General features: G+C 40.4%; 1 protein-coding gene across 6 annotated transcripts in view; it reads right to left on the bottom strand.

Moving 5' to 3' along the window:
* Window positions 1-22,486, bottom strand: part of TNIK (TRAF2 and NCK interacting kinase) — a 308,720-nt gene that overhangs the window by 127,454 nt on the left and 158,780 nt on the right. For all 6 annotated transcript variants that reach the window (XM_060767526.2, XM_060767524.2, XM_060767528.2 and 3 more), the window contains exons 4-5: window positions 19,248-19,373; window positions 8,697-8,807 (exon numbers count right to left, since the gene is read on the bottom strand). In XM_060767526.2, coding sequence (XP_060623509.1) covers window positions 8,697-8,807; window positions 19,248-19,373 — 237 coding nt within the window. The remainder of the gene's footprint in view (window positions 1-8,696; window positions 8,808-19,247; window positions 19,374-22,486) is intronic.

The raw sequence follows: 22,486 nt of genomic DNA on the forward strand, positions 1-22,486 counted from the left end.
ACTTTCACTCATCCAACGTTTTGTATCCTATCCAACACGGTCTGCCTCCTGCCTAGATCCACAGCAGTTTCAATAAATTGTGATTTTTTTGGTGCTAAATTCTTAAATACAGTAATTACTACATAATGTTACAGTGTGCAGAACTGCTTTTTCTGTCCATTTGTTGTAAATCATGACATTTTGGTGCTTAATTTATAAAATCATAACACAAAATTATGTTTAATAGGCTTCCCCCTCTTTATTATCCAACATTTTCACTTATCCAAGGTTTTGCCATCCAGTTTATGTTGGATAAGTGAGACTCTACTGTACTTATTTATTTATTATTTATTTACACCATTTCTACCCCACCCTTCTCACCCCCGAAGGGGGACTCAGGGCGGCTTCATTGATTGAGTTATCTGCACTGACAAACTGAGACATTCAATATCCAAAACCCGCTAATTTTTAGCAGGGACAATTTGCATTTCAATATTCTTCAATGTCGAACAGGCTCTTAAATATATATACATAAACACATGGAAGGCTTCAAAATTTCTCAGGCTGGTTTTGACTATCTCTGTCAAGAAATGGTACTGCTTTTAAACTAAATCTGGTGATGTCTAGAGGTAGGTAGGAGTCATGTCTGTTCCCCACCACAACAGCTACACTGCTAAATTTGCTTTAAAGTGGAAAAATCTTGAAAAACACGACATGTGACCTCCCTATAAGAATTACTTTGAAAGCAAAATTGTCACTGCCCCACTACTTATATTTAGTGGGTGCCAAAACCAATATTACACATCAAAAACAATTGGGAGCAGAAACAGTGTAGTTTTAAGTCTCACTTTCTTATATCAAAAAGTCAATTTCATCCCCCAAGAGTTGCTTTGCAATTACCCACCATGTCTTTCTGGCCCAGTATTCAGAAGTCTTCTTGAAAGAGCTAGATATTGCTATAGAAACTAACTAATGGAAAACTATCATAACTTAGATATCTACATTCACTTTATAACCTAAAGTTAACTTCAATTCAACAAATAATTGATCTTTTGATGTATTCACCAACATTACATTTCTCCCCATATGAAACTTTTCCAAGCACTGGCCCTACTGATAACAATCCAGCCGTTTAGGCTCACCATGTTCAGTTCTACTGTAACAATTAGCAATCATGCTGATTATCACTGTTATCATTAATAGCTATCTTGATAACCATGCAGAAGGTACTCTACTGAATGGAGCGGAAATGGTTACTGATAATTCAAAGGTAGAGGCTTCCACATACAAAATAGATATGGTTTGAGCATGCATTCTTTCTTTGCTTAAAACCATGTTCCAAAGATATTGTTTCTTTTTAAATTTTCCTTGAAAACATGGATTTAGATGCCTGCCTACATGCACTGTTCTTTATCCAAAGGTACCTACAAATAATAATAATAATAATAATAATAATAATAAACAATATTTATATCCCGCTTTTTCCTCTCTCAAGGGAGACTCAAAATGACAAACACTAAAAATCATGCCATCTACAAATGAACGAAGGAGTCATTAACTCATGCCTCAGTAGGAAACCTATAGTAGTCCATAGATTTTAACTGCTTTGTTAAGTTAAAAGAAATGAGGGAGATGTTCACAGTCTATACACACAATTACCTTTAAAAGTCTTTAAGTCTTTAAGTATTAAGTGAATTATGAGATCCAGACTAAAATAGTCAGTCCTGACAAACCCAAAAGCCATAGAGCAGGCATGGGCAAACTTCAGCCCTCCAGGTGTTTTGGAATCCAATGGCAGGCTGTTAGGAATTGTGGAAGTTGAAGTCCAAAACACCTGGAGGGCTGAAGTTTGCCCATGCCTACCAAAGAGTGAAAGAATCCATGGAGTAGTTGGTAGCTCCATATCTTCTGGTAGCACAAACTGAAAAGTATCCAAGAGAACCTGCAAGAGAGCCACATCTCTGACCCTGGTGCTATGGCATCCAAGCCAAAGCAGAAGAAAAGTTTCCTTTGTCTTTTCTTTAGGGAGATGTCTTCAGTGATCTTGGATAGGATACCAGAGATAACTGTTATGTGTGAGTGTGGGCAGAACAAGGATGGAGAATCTCCCCAGGTTCAGAGGAAGCTCTACAGACTCTTATCTGCAGGATCTAGAAAGGTTGTCTCTCCACCCCACTCCATAATGCTTTCATTCCTTTATTGCTGTTTCCTCCCAACTCATGTTTCCTCCCAACTCATGATGAAAGAAAGGGGCACTTTTCCCAAAGGTGGAAATGATAGATCTGAATAAGCTGCTGGGGAGATGGGGACACTTCCCCCCCATGCCCTAGTGCAGTGGTTCATAATCTGTGAGCCATGGACCATGAGTGGGCTGCAAGGACCAAAATCTGGTTTGCAAGCCTCCTGCCTCTTTATTTCCGTTCCTATAGAATCATAGAATCATAGAATCAAAGAGTTAGAAGAGACCTCATGGGCTATCCAGTCCAACCCCCTGCCAAGAAGCAAGAACATTGCATTCAAATCACCCCTGACAAATGGCCATCCAGCCTCTGTTTAAAAGCTTTCGTGCACCTGCCACTTCTTCCCTGTTGCTGACCAGCTCCGCCCCTTGGATAGACTACATCAGCTCTAGACTATTAAATATGGTTTTCTGTGGACAAGCAGATGACGATTACTAGATGGCATATGTTCTGTAACAGAAACTAGAGCTGATGTGGTCTATCCAATGCAATTTTCTGAATCAGCACCCCAAATAACCAAACCAAAACTAAGGTTGAGCAAAAACTGATTCGTAACCCTTTTGTTGCTAATGTTGGAGAATGGTCCCTAGTCAAAGTGGACCTTGGTCAAGTGGTCCCTGGTCAAAAAAATGTTGGGAACCACTGCCCTAGTGCAATGCTTCTTAAACTGTGGGTCCCAACCCCAAATGAGGTCCCCATAGCTCAATACTGAGATCCCCAAAAACTGTCAATAGTAAAAGTTTTCTGAACATCTCCAAGTGGCTTGTTTTCGACATTTCTATGAATCTGTTGTGCAGTCTTTACAGAAGATGTACTACACAAAAAGAAAAATAAGCCTGTTTGGAATGCCTTGCAAATCATGATTTGTTATCAGGATCTATTTAATTTTTATACCTATTTTATTTACCTATATACCTGGGTCATGTAAAAAATTATCAGGCCAAAAGAGGTCGTGAGTGTAAAACTTTAAGAAGAGAACAGAAGGAACTTTTTTCCTGTTATAACAAAGCGGAGAGTATCTTGGGGCCTTGGGGGACCACACACAACTTGTGAGCCACACTCTGGGAAATCTTCTTTCTGTGTATTTCCTCAAGTAAACTTATCTTGAACTAGAGCCATTATGTGAGAATAGCTGAGGGACACTTTGATATAGAACTGTTAAATGTACCAGAGAGAAAACACACGTCTCAGGAAGCATAATATGCCCTGGGTAGCGAGGTAAGACACAAGCTATGAAAGTAATGAATCACCGGTACTAATTCAGTGAGCCAATCTTTCTAAGAGAATTTAAAATCCTTCATCCGCTATAATGACGACATTCAATGTTTTGGAGCCAGGGACAGGAAGGGAAATGATTTAACTGCAAAGTTTTTTAGCTACTGTACTGAGCTCAAAAGAGGGAGAGAGGGAGGTTTAAAGAGTTTCATTGTGATTATTTTCTTTTACATCTCACAATAATTGTAGCATTTTCCTCATAGAAAGAAGAAATTCATCCATTTATTTGGACTCAAACTGCACGAAAAAGGGATCTCACTTGAATATTATGAAGAATGTCCTAACAGTAAGATCTATTGACAGTGGAATATGCTGCCTAAGAGTAAGTGGTGTCTCCTTCTCTGGTGGTTTTTAAGCAGAGGCTGGATGATCATCTGTCAGGAGTGTTTTGATTGCGTTCTCTGCCCAAACAGGGAGTTGGACTAGGTGTACCATGTGTCTTTTCCAACTCTATGATTATATATATATTTTAAAACAAAGCCATATAGGACTTTGTACACAGAAACCACATGTGTTCCAACAGACATTCTGTAGAGTCCCACAAGGGTGCGACCAAAGGAAATATTTTTTCCATGGTTGGCAAGATCCTGCTCAGATGCAAGTCTGGTTAAGTAGAGCTGCCTGTATACATTTGGACCATCACAGGCCCAACTCACTATTAAACAAAGGGATTTTTGTCTATATGGTAAAAGTAGAGCTTGGAAAAGTTCTCCTGCCGGCATTGGGTTCTAGTCTAAAATATCTCCTTTTTCAAAAGTAAAATGTGCAGCGGCTTCAGAACACAAACATGTAAAAACTCACTTGTTTGGGCCACTAATTTGCCATAATGTCAAGATTTTGTTAGGATCTAGGACAGGCATGGGCAAACTAAGGCCAGCGGGCCAGATGTGGCCTTCTGGGTGTTTACCTGAGTCCCTCCTCCTTTTCCCTGTCCTCTTGGCATAAAGACACAGTGACCCACCATATCCCTATGCCAAAAAGATGAAGGCATGTAGCAGCTGAAGGCCCATTGGAGCACTCTCAGCCACCATGTGTTGGCAGAGGGACATTGCCAGCAAACCCATACTTGTGCCAGGAGAATGGCTTAAGGAAGGCACGCGGTGACTGAGAGCCCTCCAGAGTACTCTCAGCTGAAATATGTCTCACCCTCCTCCCAGCATAATGCCACGAGGACAGCCTGAGGATCGTGGGAGGAGGGTGAGAAGGAGGTTCGGGGCAATTGCTACATGTACCACCACCTCCCAGCATAAGGATGGGACGAGCAGCCTCATCCTTAGGCTGGGAAGACAATCTGAGGATGACCTGGGCCCTGCCCTGCCCCCTCCTAGCCCTGTCCTTTCTCAGGCCCTCCCCACCCAGTGTGTGCCCAGCCCTCCTGGCCGGGCCCACAGTGTGGCCCCAAGGCAAACAAGTTTGCCCATGCCTGATCTAGAAGCATGCTATAGATTCTGGTGTCTCTTTTCTCTCCTCCTGAGTTGGCATTTCTCTATCTTTTCACTTCAGGGGTTAATTGCAGTCTGCATTAAGTTGCAATGTATTTGTACTAATTACAGTCAGCCAAAATAAAATTTTGCAATGCTTTTCTAAACCAATTTTTAATTACAGTTAGCAAAAAATGATAGTAGAGCTTTAGCCAAAGTTGAGTCCTAAAACCGAAAGGATAAGAATATGCATGTGAAAAAATTGATGGAGAGAAGGCAGAGCACAGAGGAGTGGCAATACTGGCTGATGAAATCTTGTGAGTTGTAATACAAAGAAAGTAACTTTTCCAAGCTGTGAATAAAGTCTGTAGTGTGATCTTAATCTATGCTAAACGAATCAAGCATTTATGTTTTCACTGAGCAACTGACTCAGAATGTTTCTGAATAAATCCTAGTCACTTCCTCACACAAACCAGGCTGATTCAAAATGCAACTCACTTTACACATGATAACGATGACAAACATCCCCGATGACTACTACATGTCCACCAGCAAAATGAACAAACTAGGCTGATCTTTTGACATCTAATAGACAGAAAGATGGACATTGGCAGAACAAATCTTGAGGTCAGAACCTGATTCATTACCCTCTATTTTAAGAAAGAGCCTTTCCAGCTGGCAAATTGAAACCCTGGCCTGTGCAAAGGTGGCTTCCTGAGACAGAAATAAAAAGTCAATACAATAGAAGATGGTTAGCCACAATGTTGCTTGCCTTTCCTATCCTCTTGCTAAAGTGCTGCAGCTGGGGGTGTTTACTGTAATTGAGCAAGTGCTTTGTCACCACCAGAGAGCAAGCACCACTTCGGGAGTGTTTTAGACCCCATTTTCAGTTCCAGGTTGAACATCTCACTGATTCCTCCATTTCTTTTGCAAGCATGACTTAACCCTGCAGGGAACTGAAAACGTATTCGAAGAATGCACTTTTGAACACCCAAGTGGTCTCCCCAGATCACTCAGGCACTAAAGTGTCTTCCTAGCTTGAGATTGCTAGTGCCTCTGTCTTCATTTAGGCTGACTTGATATGCTTTCTATGTTTCCAGAGCTGGGTATTGCATGAGTATTGTACTCCTTTGAGGTGACAAAACTGAAATATAAATGCACTTTGTAGATTATAAGGGTAAGAATGATGGGCAATAGCCATTGAGTTCAATCACATAACTGAGGAGTTGTAAATCCCAGTTTGTCTGGGAAGAGTAGATTGATAGTGATAAACCGTTGTTTGCCTTTTCATTTAGGCAGGCTTTTAAAGAAGGAGATTTTGAAGATTTAATCAGAAGGTGCTGTTGTTTTACCTAACCTGTCTGAACGTATCTCTCCTAGTGAACCATCTAGGACAGGGGTCAGGAACCTTCGGCTCTCCAGGTGTGGTGGACTTCAACTCCCACAATTCCTTGAGGCTCGGCATTCACCCCAAAGGCTTACCTTGGCCTCAAGGAATTGTGGGAGTTGAAGTCCACCACACCTGGAGAGCCGAAGGTTCCCCATGCCTGATCTAGGAGCTTAAGATCACTTGGGGAGGTCCTACTCTTGGTCCTGCCTTCTTTGCAGATGTGACTGGCAAGGATGAGAGACAGGGCCTTCTCAGTGGTGACCCCTCGGCTATGGAACTCCCTTCCTAGGGATTTTAGATCAGCCCCCTTCATCCTGACCTTCTGTAAAAAAAAAAGTGAAAACATGGCTTTTTGAGCAAGCCTTTGGAAACCTAGTGCAATAGATAAACACATAATTATGTGAAATTGAATATTGGAACGGCTCAGACTATGACTTTGGACAATCGAGGTTAACAGTGAAGGTATTGGTTTTACAAGTTTTAAGGGTCAATGTATGTATTTTATAATTCTGTTTCAAATGTGGTTTTAATTGTATATTGTTAAGGCATCGAATGGCTGCCTGATTGTGAGCCGCCTTGAGTCACCTTCGGGTTTGACAAAGGCAGGGTAGAAATGTTGTAAATAAATAAGTAAACAATCAATTAGTTTTGAATATGCTTTAAAGGATAGTCTCTGTTTATTTTAATACCATTAATATTTAATTCTGTTTTAATGTTTGGATATTTTTAGGTTTTAAATTCTATTGCATTTGGTTTTACTGGAAGCTGCTTTGAGTCTCTTTTGTAGAGAGAGAAAGCAGGATATAAATAAACATCATTATCATCACCATCATTTCTTAGTCACTGTCACTAACTCAAGTCATTTGTCAATTGTTTCATGTCTAAATGTGTTTTTTATAACTAGTCAGCGTATATCCAATGATTCAGTTTCCATGAATTTAACCATCTATGGCTATAATGTTTTTTAAAAATCCAAAAAGCAAACCTAGATTTGCCATTTTACGTAAGGAACAATATGAAGAAAAGAAGGCTGAGAGGAGACATGATGGCCATATATTAATATGTGAGGGGAAGTCATAGGAAGGAGGGAGCAAGTAATGCCCTGGAGACTAGGATGCGGAACAATGACTTCAAACTACAGGAAAGGAGATTCCAACTGAGCATTAGGAAAAAAATCCTGACTGTGGCAGCTGTTCAGCAGTGGAACTCTCTGCCCCAGTGTGGTGGAGGCTCCTTCTTTGGAGGCTTTTAAGCAGAGGCTGGATGGCCATCTGTCAAGAGTGTTTTGAATGGATTTTCCTGCTTCTTGGCAGGGGATTGGACTGGATGGCCCACGAGGTCTCTTCCAGCTCTATGATTCTATGAATACCATTTTACTACTCCATTGCATATAATGAAACCTGAGGTTCAACACATTATAGATTTGGATTTCTGTGAAGGACATTACAGGAAACTAACTCTTTGTAACACATGACAATTATCAGCCAGGTTTCTTACAGTATGCAAACATTGTAATTTACAGGGGAAAAAATTCACAATTTCCTTCAGAGATGGCCCTCCCAGGGTGAAAATCAATAATTTGTTTAAGTGGACCATGATTCTCAACTCATTGCAATTTCAATAGTAGATGGTAGTGACTTACTGACAGAAAAGAACAACTGCTCATCTTCACAGTTCAATATTTTGTTATGTAACTCAGAAGATCATCAATAGGAAAAAAAATATTCTGTTTGAGTCCCTCACATATAATATTACTCTTTCTTCTTTTCTATTTTTCTAAAAGGAAATGGAATTCCAATCAAGATACATATTTGCTGCTATTAATATTAAAAAGAGTCTCTTTTCCTCCAAAAGAAACAATGGGACTAAAAGTAATGGAAGGAAAAGAGCCTCTCATTCATTATGCATCATATTTAAGTGACTATGAATCATTCATATCTAGAGAATCCTACAAAACCTCTGCCCTTAAGACTATCCACAAAGCTTTTGGGGCCATCTTCCAAGCTGTGTCTCTTATCCAAGACCAAAGTCTTGGTCCATATGCCTGGTCCAGACATTACACCAACACTTTCCAAAACTTGATTTACAGTTCAGGAGACAGCCCTCTTCCACTTTCCTGTGAAAATGCCTATTCCCTTGTCTTGTTGTTCAGTATCATGTGTTACTATTCTTTCTCTGTTAACACATATAAGGTTAGTTAAACCTGATAAAGAAATGAGAGAATATCTGGGGCAAGAGAAGGGCAGATGAAGTGGGAAGGAACTCTCTATCTTGAGTTTGGATACGTAAAACATAAGTTGGAGGGAGCCAGCATTATATCTACATTGGGCCCAAGTAACGTAAGTTGTCAATGGTGGGCAGAGGGGTGGTTAGAGGACTTTGGATACATACCCGTAAAATCTCTCTGCAGATGTAGGCAATCCACTCCTCTTTCAAAGTGTTCCCTTTTGTGTTCTTGATCAGATCAGTGACAGAGCCAGCGCCACAGAACTCCATCACCAGCTGGCAAAAAGAACAAAAATGCAATCATTATAATTAAATGAAAAGCATCCCTGGCTTGCAATAACCCAGTGGAACACACTGCAGTTGGCAGCAGAAAGAGAAAAGCAATCATTAAATAATGGCAAAGCCTCCCCACTTTCCAGTTCCCTTGGCTAGAGAGGTTTGAAAGGCCAAAAGAAGACAAAGGAATTGTCAGAACCACCTTTGTGAGAAACAGGACATTGAACAACTTGCATAACTTCTACGGCAGTTTCTAGGCTGGGACGCACTGTGCAATATCTGTCTCCATCATCCCCTGAAACAGCTTTGAGAAATAGATAATAAATATTCCCATTTGGTTAAACCACCATGGTTTTAGTGTTGCACTGGGATTCCAAAATTGAAATCCCTATTCAGCCATGGAAATGCACTGGATGGTTTTGGTCAAATCACACCCTCTGAGGAAGAAAATGGAAAACTTCTTCTGAAGGAATCTTGCCATGAAACTCCTAGGATAGGGTCACCATAAGTCAGAATTAGCCTTAAGACACATAACAATGTTCCCATTTAACAGATCAGAAATTTAAGTGGGAAAATAGGTCTCCCAGGCAGTTAATGGCTCAGAACAGATTTTGGTAAGTGTTTCTGCTTTTTTTATGTGTCAGGAGCAACTTGAGAAACTGCAAGTCACTTCCGGTGTGAGAGAATTGGCCGTCTGAAAGGATGTTGCCCAGGAGACACCCGAATGTTTGATGTTTTACCACCCTTGTGAGAGGCTTTTCTCATGTCCCCACATGGGGAGCTGGAGCTGTCAGAGGGAGTTCAACCAGCTCTTCCCAGATTTGAACTGCTGATCTGTCGGTGAGCAGTCTTGCCAGGACAAGAGTGTACCACATTGTGGGGTATCCTAGTGTTTCTGCTTAAGTTCTTGAAGCTAATAAAACTCAAAAGCTTATCTCGTGCTTCTTTGTACACAAATGGGACATGTATGTTATTGTTTTATTTTACTGAATTGTATTTATTTACTCTCTCTCTCTCTCTCTCTCTATATATATATATATTCCCAATATAGAATATCCAAAAAGAAAGAGGTACAATATACAAATGAACAAAGCACAGGCCAAACACATTTTCAACAAGGCATGAGAATTTTGGGGAAGGTAGCTTTAGCAATCTATATTTTCCTCATGCATAATCTACCGTTTGCCCCATTTCCACCTAATAGTAATGGGCATTGTATCCTAAAACCTCCCTTCTTTCACATTTTTTTCTTGTGAACCTTTAAGCCATTTCTGATCTATGGCAACCCTGAGGTGACACTATCAAGGTGTTTTCTTGGCAAGATTTGTTCAGAAGAGGTTTGCCATTTTGCCTTCCTCTAGGACTGAATGTGACTTGCCCTGAGCTACCCAGTGGGCTACATGTTTAAGAGGGGATTTGTACCCTTGTCTCCAGTCATAGTCCAACACTCACGCCACTGCCCCACATTGGCTCCTCTCTCATGTATATATAGGATTACAGTGGTACTTTGTACATACAAAAGTAGGCTTGCATTATTGAAGCTGTAAAGTGATAGAAGAATAAAATTGCCCGTTCAGGACATATTTTTCAGACAACTTGGTTAAAGGGCAATCTACTTTGAACACGATACAGACATAGCATCACAAAATGAATACAATAACAAAATAAAGGAACACTTCTGTAGAAGCAAAGCACAACCCTCTTAATCTTATTGTCCAACTCCTTCAGCAATATTTCTGATTGTTCTTAAATTCATTTTGTTCTTCTAAGCTGTTCCTAAGGGAAGAGCTGCTCATGGCCAAATAGCGGATGGGTGCCAGTGTTACAAATGCTCTCACATCACTCTGGAAATCAATACACATTCAACTCCTGTGGTTTAGACACACTGTTTGCTAACATTGCAGAAGTAATGGTCAGTGAGAGGAGCCTGGCAGTTTTCTAAACTTCAGAAAATCAGAACTTTTAAGTCTATTTCAGGCATGTAAAATTAACACTATTCCGCTTTATTTATATAGTACATGTCTTTTCAGTCTGTTTGGAATAGATTTGTTTACTTAGATTTGTTTACTTCTCAACCTGTGGGTCAGGACCGCTGGGGGGGGTGGGGGTCGCAAGGTTTTTTTAGAGGGGTTGCCAAAAATCATCAGAAAACACATATTTCTCATGGTCTTAGAAACCCCATTGGGAGCAACTGCAACTCCCAAATGACAAAATCAATCCCCTCCAATCCCAACAGTATTCAAATTTGGGCGTATCATGTATTTGTGCCAAATTTGGTCCAGATCCCTAGTCATTTGGGTTCACAGTGCTCTCCGGAGGTAGGTGAACTACATCTTCCCTAAATAACTCTCAATTCCTCCCAAATCCCTCCAGTATTTTTGTTGGTAATGGGGGTTCTGTGTGGGAAGTTTGGCCCAAGTATATCATTGGTGGGCTTCAAGGGGCTCTTTGATTATAGGTGAACTATAAATTCCAGCAACTACAACTCCCAAAATCGATCCCCCTCAACCCCACCAGTATTCAAGTATCAGGTATTTGTGCCAAATTTGGTCCAGCGAATGAAAATACATCCTGCATATCCGATATTTACATTACAATTCATAACAGTAGCAAAATTACAGTAATGAAGGAGAAACAAAAATATGGTTATGGTTGGGGCTCACACCGACATGAGGAACTGTATTAAGGGGTCATGGCATTAGGAAGCTTGAGAAACACTGGATTAAATCCTGATCTTCCATTATTTTATTGTTCATGGTCCTCTGTTAACATAATGCCCTGAAACACATCTCAGATATACCTGTATTTTATTAGTAGGAAATGAAGACATGTTAGAAGAATATAAAGTAGGCTTAAATCACAACTCAGAGTACCTTTCATTTACTTTAAAAATATTCACAGGTCTTAGTATGGGCAAATGTTGAACCATTTATAGGAACAGCTGCTCACCTATAAAGACTTTCACAATTGGTTACGTTGACCTCGACCCATTAAAATGGTCATGGAAAACTGCTTTTTAAAAGCCATAAATGGTGAACTTAACTTAATCATTACTTCCCAGCAGAGCATTAAACTAGGCTGCAAAATCTAGCAAAGATGAAATAAAGTCCTGATTTTTTGTGTCCAACACAACAGACAAGCTTTTTGTGTTGGAAGCATACCAGTATGAAAAGAATGAATACACAGGCAAGACACAATGCAGCATTGGCCTCTCTTTCTTGAGGCCAAAACAGACAGAGACAGTGCCTTTTTATGTACACACAGTTCATAATTAAAATGTGATGAAAAATGAAGAATGCATTCCCTGACACAAGGCAGTCATGAAAAATTAAAGAGGTGGGGACCAAACATTATTAACAGTATCCAGTTCATCCATTAATTTGAAAGTTCATTTCGGAGATGCTACCAGCTTGCTCAATCCTCCATGGCAGCTTGCCCTTGATTTCTACTGCCTCGAAATTAATTTTTAAACAATAGAGTGTGGCAGGCAAAGCACTCAACCAGGTATATTAGAACTCCCTGAATAACTGAAGTATCCCAGAAATTAAAGGAAAGCACAAGGGAGAATGCGGCATCACTTTGTCTTCTAGTACTCTTAAATACGTCTAGAAAAAAAATCATCCTCAGCAAATTTTCTCATTGGAATTGGTGGTGGAATACTGATGCCACAGCTTGGAAGTAATGAGTTATTAATTACCCACAATAGAAGCAAGACTTTAATTCCAGGTCATCTTAGCAAAATCCTTCACAGGTCTCAACTCCACCCTGAATTGTATATTATTCCCTTCCATTCATTTACCCGGAAGGTACTGGCTTACAATCAGTATTCATCCCTAAGCTTATGCAAGCAAGGTATTCAAGACCTGTGGCCAGAGTAATTTACTGATTAAAGACAACCGTCCATCGTTGTTTCAATATATTTATACAGCCAAACAAAAAAGGTGAGACAAGAAACCATGGTCATTTCAGAGCTTGCTGACACTGTCAACTCACTGTTAATGTTTCCACAAAATCAGAGGTTACTGTTCAGCCGCTGAGTTCACATTATTCTCAAAACAACTGACTGTCAAACGTACATAACAAACATAGTTTGTGAAAATCACTAACTGCCATCTTCCTTCCACAATGGATCAAGGGCAAAGATCATACCCATTGCAAATGTATATATTTGCGATCCAAGATCTGCATATGTATTTTCGTCTCTCTCGACCCCTCTATCCTTTCATTATTTATCCACCAACCGTTGCAAACCTAAATTGTGAGGGTTGCCATGGAAGCAAAGCAATCCACCTTTAGACAAGAAGGCAAGTGTCTTTTCTCCTCTGGGAATGGCTCTGTCACTACTATTCTCCAGCTATCCCTCCCTGCTCTCACCAGCCCCCAATCTCTCTCACTCTGCCTGAATACTATATCAATCTAGACCCTCAACACAACAGAGGAAGATATATCTTTTTAAAAAGCCATCATCATTGTACATGCAGGGCCAAGTCTTTCTGATGATCACTTCAATATATCCCAGACAGCAAGGACAGGTGACAAACGTCTAGGTGAGTGGCACCTGTATTAACCTGCGGATGTGTGCTTTGTGTTAACGTACTGAAACTAAAGTAGGCAACTCTGGAATACCAACGAGAATGGCATGGATTTTTGTCTTACTCTGTTTACTTAGCTTTCATGTTCCCAGCAGCTACTCAAAGACCTGTCAATAACTACCATCAGGGGCTCAGTGCAATGGTCCTGAAAAATCCCAGCAGGGCAAAACCAGGCTGAATATTGGAGAGTAATCAAATAGGAATGATTCATAGAAATTAGAGCAGGATGGTTGGACCGATCCATCTTGGACAAGGGTGAATAACTCTTTCCATCTCCAAGCCTCACCCCCAATTAAGTGACTAGCACTAAGTACTGGCAAATAAGGCAAGATGGTGGGCTATCTAATGATCAGCATATAATCAAATGGAGAAGCGGCTGGCAAAGAGTGGTGAGGTAGATGGATGCTAATATGAAGAGTTTTGTCTTTGTGAAACCATTGAAAGGAATGCATATCTGTTTTCAAATATAAATGTTGACTACAGGACAGCCAGCATTATATACTGGTTTGAACATTGGAGTACAACTTTAGAGGTCCAAAAGGAAATCTAATGGGTGACCTTGGGCAAGTCACATCCTCTTAGCCTCAGAGGAATTCAAATGAATTTCCATCTGAACAAAACTTGCCAAGAAATTCCTTTGTCTTGGTGTCACCATAACACAGAAATGACTTGAAGGTACAACACAAGTTTCTTTTCATATTGTCCACATTATGTGCTCTGTGCCCTTGCGATAGGACAAAATGTAAGAATACATGAAGTGTTTTGTGCACACTGCTATATGCACACTATCCATATCTATCACCTCCCCCTTTTTTTGTTTTGACATTCAAAACCTTGTGTTCAAACACCAAATTCCCACAGATTATAAAGCATTCCAGGATTCTTTAAAGGATTATGAAAGCATTTAGCTTTCTCCCAGTTTGAATAATGTAAGAATTAGTATTTGCCAAGCCAAGTGACAAAATCCTTTTGAGCAAGGCAAGATTCAGTGCAATGAGAAGAAGGTGGGCGGAGAGGTGAAAGCAAGGAAAAGAGGAAGAGGGAAAATAGGGCAAGTGAGGCAAGAGACGGGCAAAAGGGTACTCGACATCTCTATGGCAATGACTGGAAACTCACAGCATGGTTCTAACTACAATGCAAGTCAGATCTGAAATCTTCTAGAGGTCTTGAGCCTCAAAGTCCATTATATACTCTTCCTTGCTTGAATCCTGACAAATATGCTATTTGCAGCATCTAGGTTAACAGCAAGGTTAAGACTACTTCAGAAATTATTGGATTATACCAGCCCATATAGTACAGCCAACAGTGAGGAACGATGGAAGTTACAGTTCAGCAATAGCTCAATAGCTGCAGGTTTACTATTTCTGAAAAAGATTCTTCAGGTCATCTAATGGGAAAGGGATGTGTGGACAAAAAACAACTCCTGCAACAATCTTTGTGAGGTCCATAATGACATTACCATTTTTTGTTGTTGCAACTTGCTCAAGGTCACCCAAAAGGTTTCCATGGCTGAGTAAGGATTTTATTCCTCATCTTCAGGGTTGCATTCCACTGCTTACACCATTTCATTTTTCACCATTACATTTTTTATTTGGAAACCGTTTACTCTACTTCCATTACAATCTGAGCTCCCAAAGCCAATTACAACTTAAAAGCTGTTACAAGACACAGCATACAAATTACCAATACAATTCTGTTAATTGCACTGTTTTAAAAAAGCCTTTTTAATTTCAAATCTTATTTTTTACATTCTTTCCAGTGTTCTTAATACTTTAGTTATATGTTGATGCTAGTCCTCTGCATCTTTTAACCATATTGTACATGTTTTAATTACTAAACCACCAGTTTTGGCAAATCAAGACCAACAAATTGAGAATCAGCATCTGGGGGGTCACAAGGGGGTTTTAGAGGGGTCGCCAAAGACCATCGCAAAACATATATTTCTGATGGTCTTAGGAACCTCTTTGGTAGAGAAAACCAAAGATCTCTCTGCCTGTCCTTCTCTTCATTTTTGGAAACAGATGGTGAATCCTCCCACCAAATGCCCTCCTCCACTGTGATTGACCAGCCTCTCAACCGGCCTCTAAGCCAAGGGGAGGGCTGTTTCTGAGACTCCAAGTGGGAGGGAGAGAGCAGGCATGCTTGGCACATGGCAATGTGGTGCGTATGTGCGGGGTGAGGGAGAGCATGCGAGGTGGGAGGGAGGCTCATGCTAGTGAGTCCCTTCAAGGCAGGGGGGTTCTGTGTGGGAAGATTGGTCCAATTCCATTGTTGGTGGGGTTCAGAGTTCTCTTTGATTATAGGTGAACTATAAACCCCAGCAACTACAACTCCCAAATGCCAAGGTCTACTTTCCCCAAACTCCACCAGTGTTCACATTTGGGCATATTGATTATTTGTGCCAAGTTTTGTCCAGATCTATCATTGTTTGAGTCCACTGTGCTCTCTGGATTTAGGTGAACTACAACTCCAAAACTCGAGGTCAATGCCCACCAACCCGTATTTTCTGTTGGTCATGGGAATTCTGTGTGCCAAGTTTGGTTCAATTCCATCGTTGGTGGAGTTCAGTATGCTCTTTGATTGTAGGTGAACTATAAATCTCAGCAACTAAAACTCCCAAATGACAAAATCAGCTTCCCAACCCTACCAGTATTCAAATTTGGGTGCATTTGGTATTTGTGCCAAATTTGGTCCAGTGAATGAAAATACATCCTGCGCATCAGATATTTACATGATGATTCATAACAGTAGCAAAATTACAGTTATGAAGTAGCAATGAAAATAATTTTATGGTTGGGGGTCGTCACAACATGAGGAACTGTATTAAGGGGTCACGTCATTAGAAAGGTTGAGAAACACTCATCTAGGCACTTGGCTTGTAATTTTCCTTAATGAATTTAACATTTTGATGCGCAGACCACACAAAGTTTTTGCAGTTTAATAAACTTTTTCCATGTATGTATGACTGAACAAATCAGGAAATAATATTTATAACTGAGGGACAAAAATCGTGTTAGATAGTGTTAGCAGACAATAACTCTCAGATTCCTAGACTCTTGGAAAGCATTTGAATAATTAATGATCCACACTGCTAGTCAGTATCACTTGGAAGGCTGTGAAACTAATAACTACATGAGAAACAAGGAACAGGTAAAATACAGAAATATCTGCAGTCCTGTAACAAGATATTTAAAAAAACCCAAAACACTTTAGTTATACTATTGGAAGCCATGAGTGATGGGACCAAAGAATCATCCTTGGCAAGGACTTTCATAGCCTTGGCAGATCCACAGACAAAACCTTCCTCCACATTTCACCCACTGTGCCACTGCCATTGGCAAGAACATGTTTTCTTAAACTGGTGGAGTGCTATGTAACCACTAGTCAAAAGCCTTTGGCCTGATCCAGCAGGGCTCCTCTTCTTATGCCTTGTACTGTGGCACAGCACTTGGGGTGCCGGGATTTGCTACAGACCGCATTCTTATTTAAGGAAAGCAACTGTATTAAACAGATGCTATTGGCTTTTCTCCTGTTACTGAGCAATATGTGCAGTGAAAATGGAAAGGTGAACGCTACAGAGCATGATGGCAATACAATATGTCAGAAACCTGCCTTGTTTCGAAGAGATCTTAATCTGTATTGAAAAGCTCTGGCTTTTTATTTTCCTGTATCACCTCCAAGAGCATTGATAAAGGGAATTACTTGGGTGTTATCACAAAGGGTTTTATTCCAACAAAGGCAAGAGTGGGAAATAAACACAGCTTTATCTCCAGAACAGGAAGGACAGACTTTTCACAAGTTCTAATTCAATCAGGCATTTATAATGAAGTGATTTCGTGAGGTGGGACTCCTGGCCCAAAGGAAATTGCCTGGATGTGTGTTCTGGCTCATATGCATACATGCCGAAATGACTAAAATCTGATCTCCCATCATCACATTTAGCATCCAATCACAGAGGTGTAAACGCTACAGACATAGTTATTTTGACCTAGATCTAGGCATATAGTTAAACTTCACAAGAAATGTAAATTATAAAAATGTTGATAACTATTTATAACCCACTATGGGTGGTGGTGAATCATGTCCATGAAACTCTGGGCTGCTCCCAAAAATAGCAGACCATGAAAGAGTTTCCCTTTCACAATCGCTAGTACAATTTACATCATGTCCTGACCTCATTATGCTCTGTGGCTCCCCATCTCTACTGGTAGCAGCCAAAAGCACGAAGTTGAAACAGGAAGATCCACAAAATACTTGTGCCAAGACAAGGGATAAATACTACAGATTTCTAAGTGTTATGATGCCCCCCCCCCCCCAGTCTAGCACCTTAATTTGTATTGTGTATTTTTTTTGCTGACTTCTGAAAGAAGGACAAGATATTCCCTTCAAAGTATGAGTCACATCACACAAAGTACAAGTGCTATCTCTCTTACATCATGTGTCCGTATGATTTAACACCAGCACTTGAACACCAGGGGATTTATTTATTTTTTTGCAGTGCAACTCTATTGCATCCTTTCCAAGTTCTTCTTAAGATATATGCCGAAAACAGCTTTTAAAAAATACACTCACACATACATAGCTTTATCTGCCTTCTGTATGCTTTTGAATGATTGCTTAGCCACTGATCATGACTGCCCAGCCCTAATTTACTGATGTTTATCCAGCACTAAAGCAAGTATGGGCATACCAAGGCCCGTGGGCCAAATGCAGTCCCTTGGGCTCTTTTCTCATCCCCCCCCCCCACCATCCTTCACTTACTTGCTTACTTACCTCCCTCTTTCTCTTTCCATTCTTCCTTCCCTTCCAGCCTTTCGTCCTTCCTTCCTTTCCTTTTGTCTTTCCTTCCTTCTGTCTTCCCTCCCTTCCCTCCCTTCCTTCTCTCCCTCCCTTCCTCCTTTCTTTCCTTCTCCTTTTTTCCTTCCTTCTTTACTCCTGGGGGTGTTTAGCTGGAAGGTAAAGAGGGAACTTGTGAACCATATTTCAAGATTTTAAAGGGTGTCCCATTGAGGAGAGGGGGGGGGGGTTGACTTTATGCTGCTCTAGAGACCAGGCCACAAGGGAACAATGGTTTCAAATGCCAGGGAAAGAGATTTGCCTGAAAAGATTAGAAAGAACTTCCTGAGAGTAAGAGCTGTTGAAGAGTGGCATAGACTGCCTGGGAGTGTGGTGGAGTCTCCTTCTCTGGAGGCTGTTCCGCAGAGGCTGTCTATTGGGAGTGCTTTGGTTATGCCTTCCTGAATGGCACGGGGTTGGACTGGATGGCCCTTGAGAGGCTCTTCCAGCTCTAGGATTCTAGGATTCTATATCAGGAGTAAGCAATATGGGGTCTAATGGATACACTCCTGGCCTGCCCACCTTGCTCCAGCCTACCATGCAGCCCCAAAGTTGGAAATTTTGCCCATGCCTGCCCTATGGTCTGTGTTTCACACAAGTCCTTGTCCTGCCCTCTGTAATCTGTTTATGCCCACAATACTCTGGTTACTAGTGGTTGAGGTTGGTTTTGATACATTCTATGATGTATTTATACTTTGCTGGTTGAAATTGTTTAATTTAGATTTATAATATTATGTTGGGCTTGGTCCCTTTGGGGAGATGGTGGGGGAATATAAAATGTTGTTGTTGTTGTTGTTGTTAAAGTTATTAAACAAACACAAACATGCAACACAAACTAGAAAAGGCAAAATTAATCTACCACTTCATAAACTAGAAAAAGCAACAGAATTATATTTGCAGCTTCCCATTAAACAGCACACGGGTCTGGGATACTGTATTCAGGTAGGATATATTAAACTACAGAGAATGAATTAAAAAAAATGTTTCTTAAAACATATATAAAATTGCATACCCAGAGCTGATCATCCATTCCTGGCGGGTTCTTTTTAATGAATGCACCATAATAAGTGGCAATATTTCGGTGATGAGAATATTTCTTCAGCATGTTAATTTCTTGTTTAATCTCCTCTTCTTCGTCCTGGATAAAAAGATTGAAAAAAAAAACACCATATCAACAACAGACTTATTATAAGGCCTTTTTCTCTTCATCTTCCTTGTAATTGATTCATTTTTATTTTCAACTCCCTTCTCGCTTCTTCCTCTCTCCATGCATTGCTTTAGAACAAACACAGTCCCACTTGTTAGTATTTTTCTATTTACTCTCAGTCAGCAAGTTCCATACATAAAGTTTACACCCAGAGGCTTCATAATATAAGGGGGAGTTAAATGAACTGAACTGGATCTAAAGGTTCTTTTGGAGATAGAGCTTCCTCAGAAGAAATAACTTCTTTCAGAGACTAATGGCTTCAATACATCCCCCTCTGGATCTAAACCAAAGGCCTTTATCCAATTGCTGGTCCCTCTGCATATCCACTGAATCAATTGATTTTATTTATTTATTTATTTATTTATCGTGTCATCAGCAACCATTGTTTTACAATTCTAACAGAGCAAAACAAACACAGAGATTAAAATGAAAAAGAAAAAAAAAAGAAAAAAAAACCACACAGATTTTGTAAATTTGGTATTTGGTTAAATGTCCTTTGACCAGTATCTGGCCACTTGGAGTGCCTCTGGGGTTGCCGCAAGAAGGTCCTCCATCGTGCATGTGGCAGGGCTCAGGGTGCATTGCAGCAGGTGGTCAGTGGTTTGTTCTTCTCCGCACTCGCATGCCGAGGATTCCACCCTGTAGCCCCATTTCTTAAGATTGGCTCTGCATCTCGTGGTGCCAGAGCGCAATCTGTTCAGCGCCTTCCAAGTCGCCCAGTCTTCTGAGTGCCCAGGGGGGAGTCTCTCATCTGGTATCACCCATGAATTGAGGTGCTGGGTTTGGGCCTTGATCAATTGATTAATAAGTCAACATTTACACGATCACACTGATTTAATGAGTCTGCTTTAAATGGGACTGCAATTAGACAGAGGCCATAAACTTCAATTAATTTACGAATACCATGAATTGAAGTTTGAGGTTTACTTCAAAAATTAACATGATTAAACAGGAGCTGGTTGTTACAGTTTCAAACAATGGGTTTTTCAGGAAAAGTTTCACAGTGCTGGTTTATATTGTTGGCTGCCATGTGAACAAGTCATGTGCTTGTTTGTTCCCTGTTTCCTTCACTCCCTATTTAGTAGAAAATCACAGCTTAGGGTATCTTTGAAATTAGCAATGTATGATCTCCAGATGGTACTTAACTTGGGTGCTAAAATGGGCTTTGGAACTTAGAGATGTCAACAAGGGGTTGGAGATGCAAGCAGGAACAACATGAAGAATGCACACACTTTTGAGTATGGAATTTTGTGAGCTAGAGAGGGTCAAGTGATAAACAAGTAGGAAAAGAGTGTGATTGAGAAGTTTCAAAATGTGTGATGAAGAATGACTAAGGTCAATAAGCAGAAATCACACATGTTCACAATCTCTCTCCCTCTCAGATAGAGAAACATTCACTTATTTTCATTTCTATCACCTTCGCTCCCCATACCTCTGCATCTGAGGAAACAAATGGGTTTGATAGGAGCTGCTTCATACATTCACTGGATGTGAAGGTAACGTTGGAAAACATCCATTAACAGCTAATGATTAGTTCTATGTCTAGCACCCACACATTAATTGATCACATCCTTCCAGTGCCCACGCTGACAGTATTGATGAGAAAGAGTGATGCACATATAGATTCCTTTCTCATTAATGCCAAATATATAGTCAACTAATCTCATTCAACTCCCCACCCCCAATTTGGTGGATATGTTGGTTGGAAAGTCAACAACTCCATCAGGATCTCCTACATTTTTAAAGTCTGTTGCTGTAAACATGGCTATGGAAAATAGACCACTTAAAGGCTCATGTGGCTAGTCTTCCAGGACACTACACCTCATCACTCCCTACACCTCTTTCCATTCCCATATTTCCTCCAGTCTCTTATTGTACCTTGACCTTTTAATAAACTTTGCTGCAGCTCCTAATTTCTTTTCTTTTCTGTCAACCTTCCTTTGCTCTCTGGCCTCTCTTTCTATCATTTTTCAGTCTTTCTTCTTTTATTTCAGTCTCTTCTTTCAAATTCATAGTCTGTATTCTTCAAAGATTCCTACACTTCTCATTCCCAATGGATTTCAGGGCACCAAAAGACTATGCATCACTAGAAAGGCAATCCTCATGTTGTGGCATCAAATTCCCCTGTTGCACCAAGAACAGACAGGTCTGTTGACTCCTTTTCTCCTCTGTTGCTGCAACTCTTCCCATCTAGTTCTAGCTTCACTAATATTTTATAAAATAGAAATGAAAAGGCATTCTGTTGCTCATCTAAAATGCACAAAGAAGGCTTTTTAAGAAACCAACAACTGTGCATTTTGACCAGATATCCCACAAAATGTGGAAGCAAGCACTGGTATCTTTATGAAGTGATCACAGACTCAGACAGACCCTGAAAGATGATTCTCGGAGGGAAAGCATAGCAAATAAGGTTCTTAAGAATGTCAGAAGAAAAATGGGAGGGGGGGGGGATCTGCTAAAAGGAATACAGCTTTAAAATCATCTATTTAGAGCTTTATGTATAGATGATATTGCCATCAAAGTGGTAATTGTTGGAAATAATTCCATTTGGGATGGCATGAAATGATAAGTTAAATTCTGCTAGAGATATGTGAACTTTGGTGGTGAAAGCAAGTTCCTTATGTCCAAGACCAGTTCAAAGTGTACCTGTGTACACAACCATATATTGTATTTCCTTTAAATCCCTCATCAAAACTGTGTTTTTCTGGAAAATCTTTGGATTATCCACCAATCCAAAAGAAAACTATGGTGCTGGATGAAAATTCTGTGAATACATTGGACCACAAGAAGATCAAATCAGTCCATACTCCAGAAAATAAAGCCTGACTACTCACTGGAGGGAAGGATATTAGAGGCAAAGATGAAGTACTTCGGCCACACAATGAGAAGACAGGAAAGCTTTGAGAAGACAATGATGCTGGGGAAAATGGAAGGAAAAAGGAAGGGGGGCCAACCAAGGGCAAGATGGATGAATGGATGGAATCTTTGAAGTGACTGGCTTGACTTTGAAGGAACTGTGCATGGCCACGGCCGACAGGGAGCTC

This window comes from Anolis sagrei, chromosome 3 (genome assembly GCF_037176765.1).
Source record: "Anolis sagrei isolate rAnoSag1 chromosome 3, rAnoSag1.mat, whole genome shotgun sequence".
NCBI lineage: Eukaryota > Metazoa > Chordata > Lepidosauria > Squamata > Dactyloidae > Anolis > Anolis sagrei.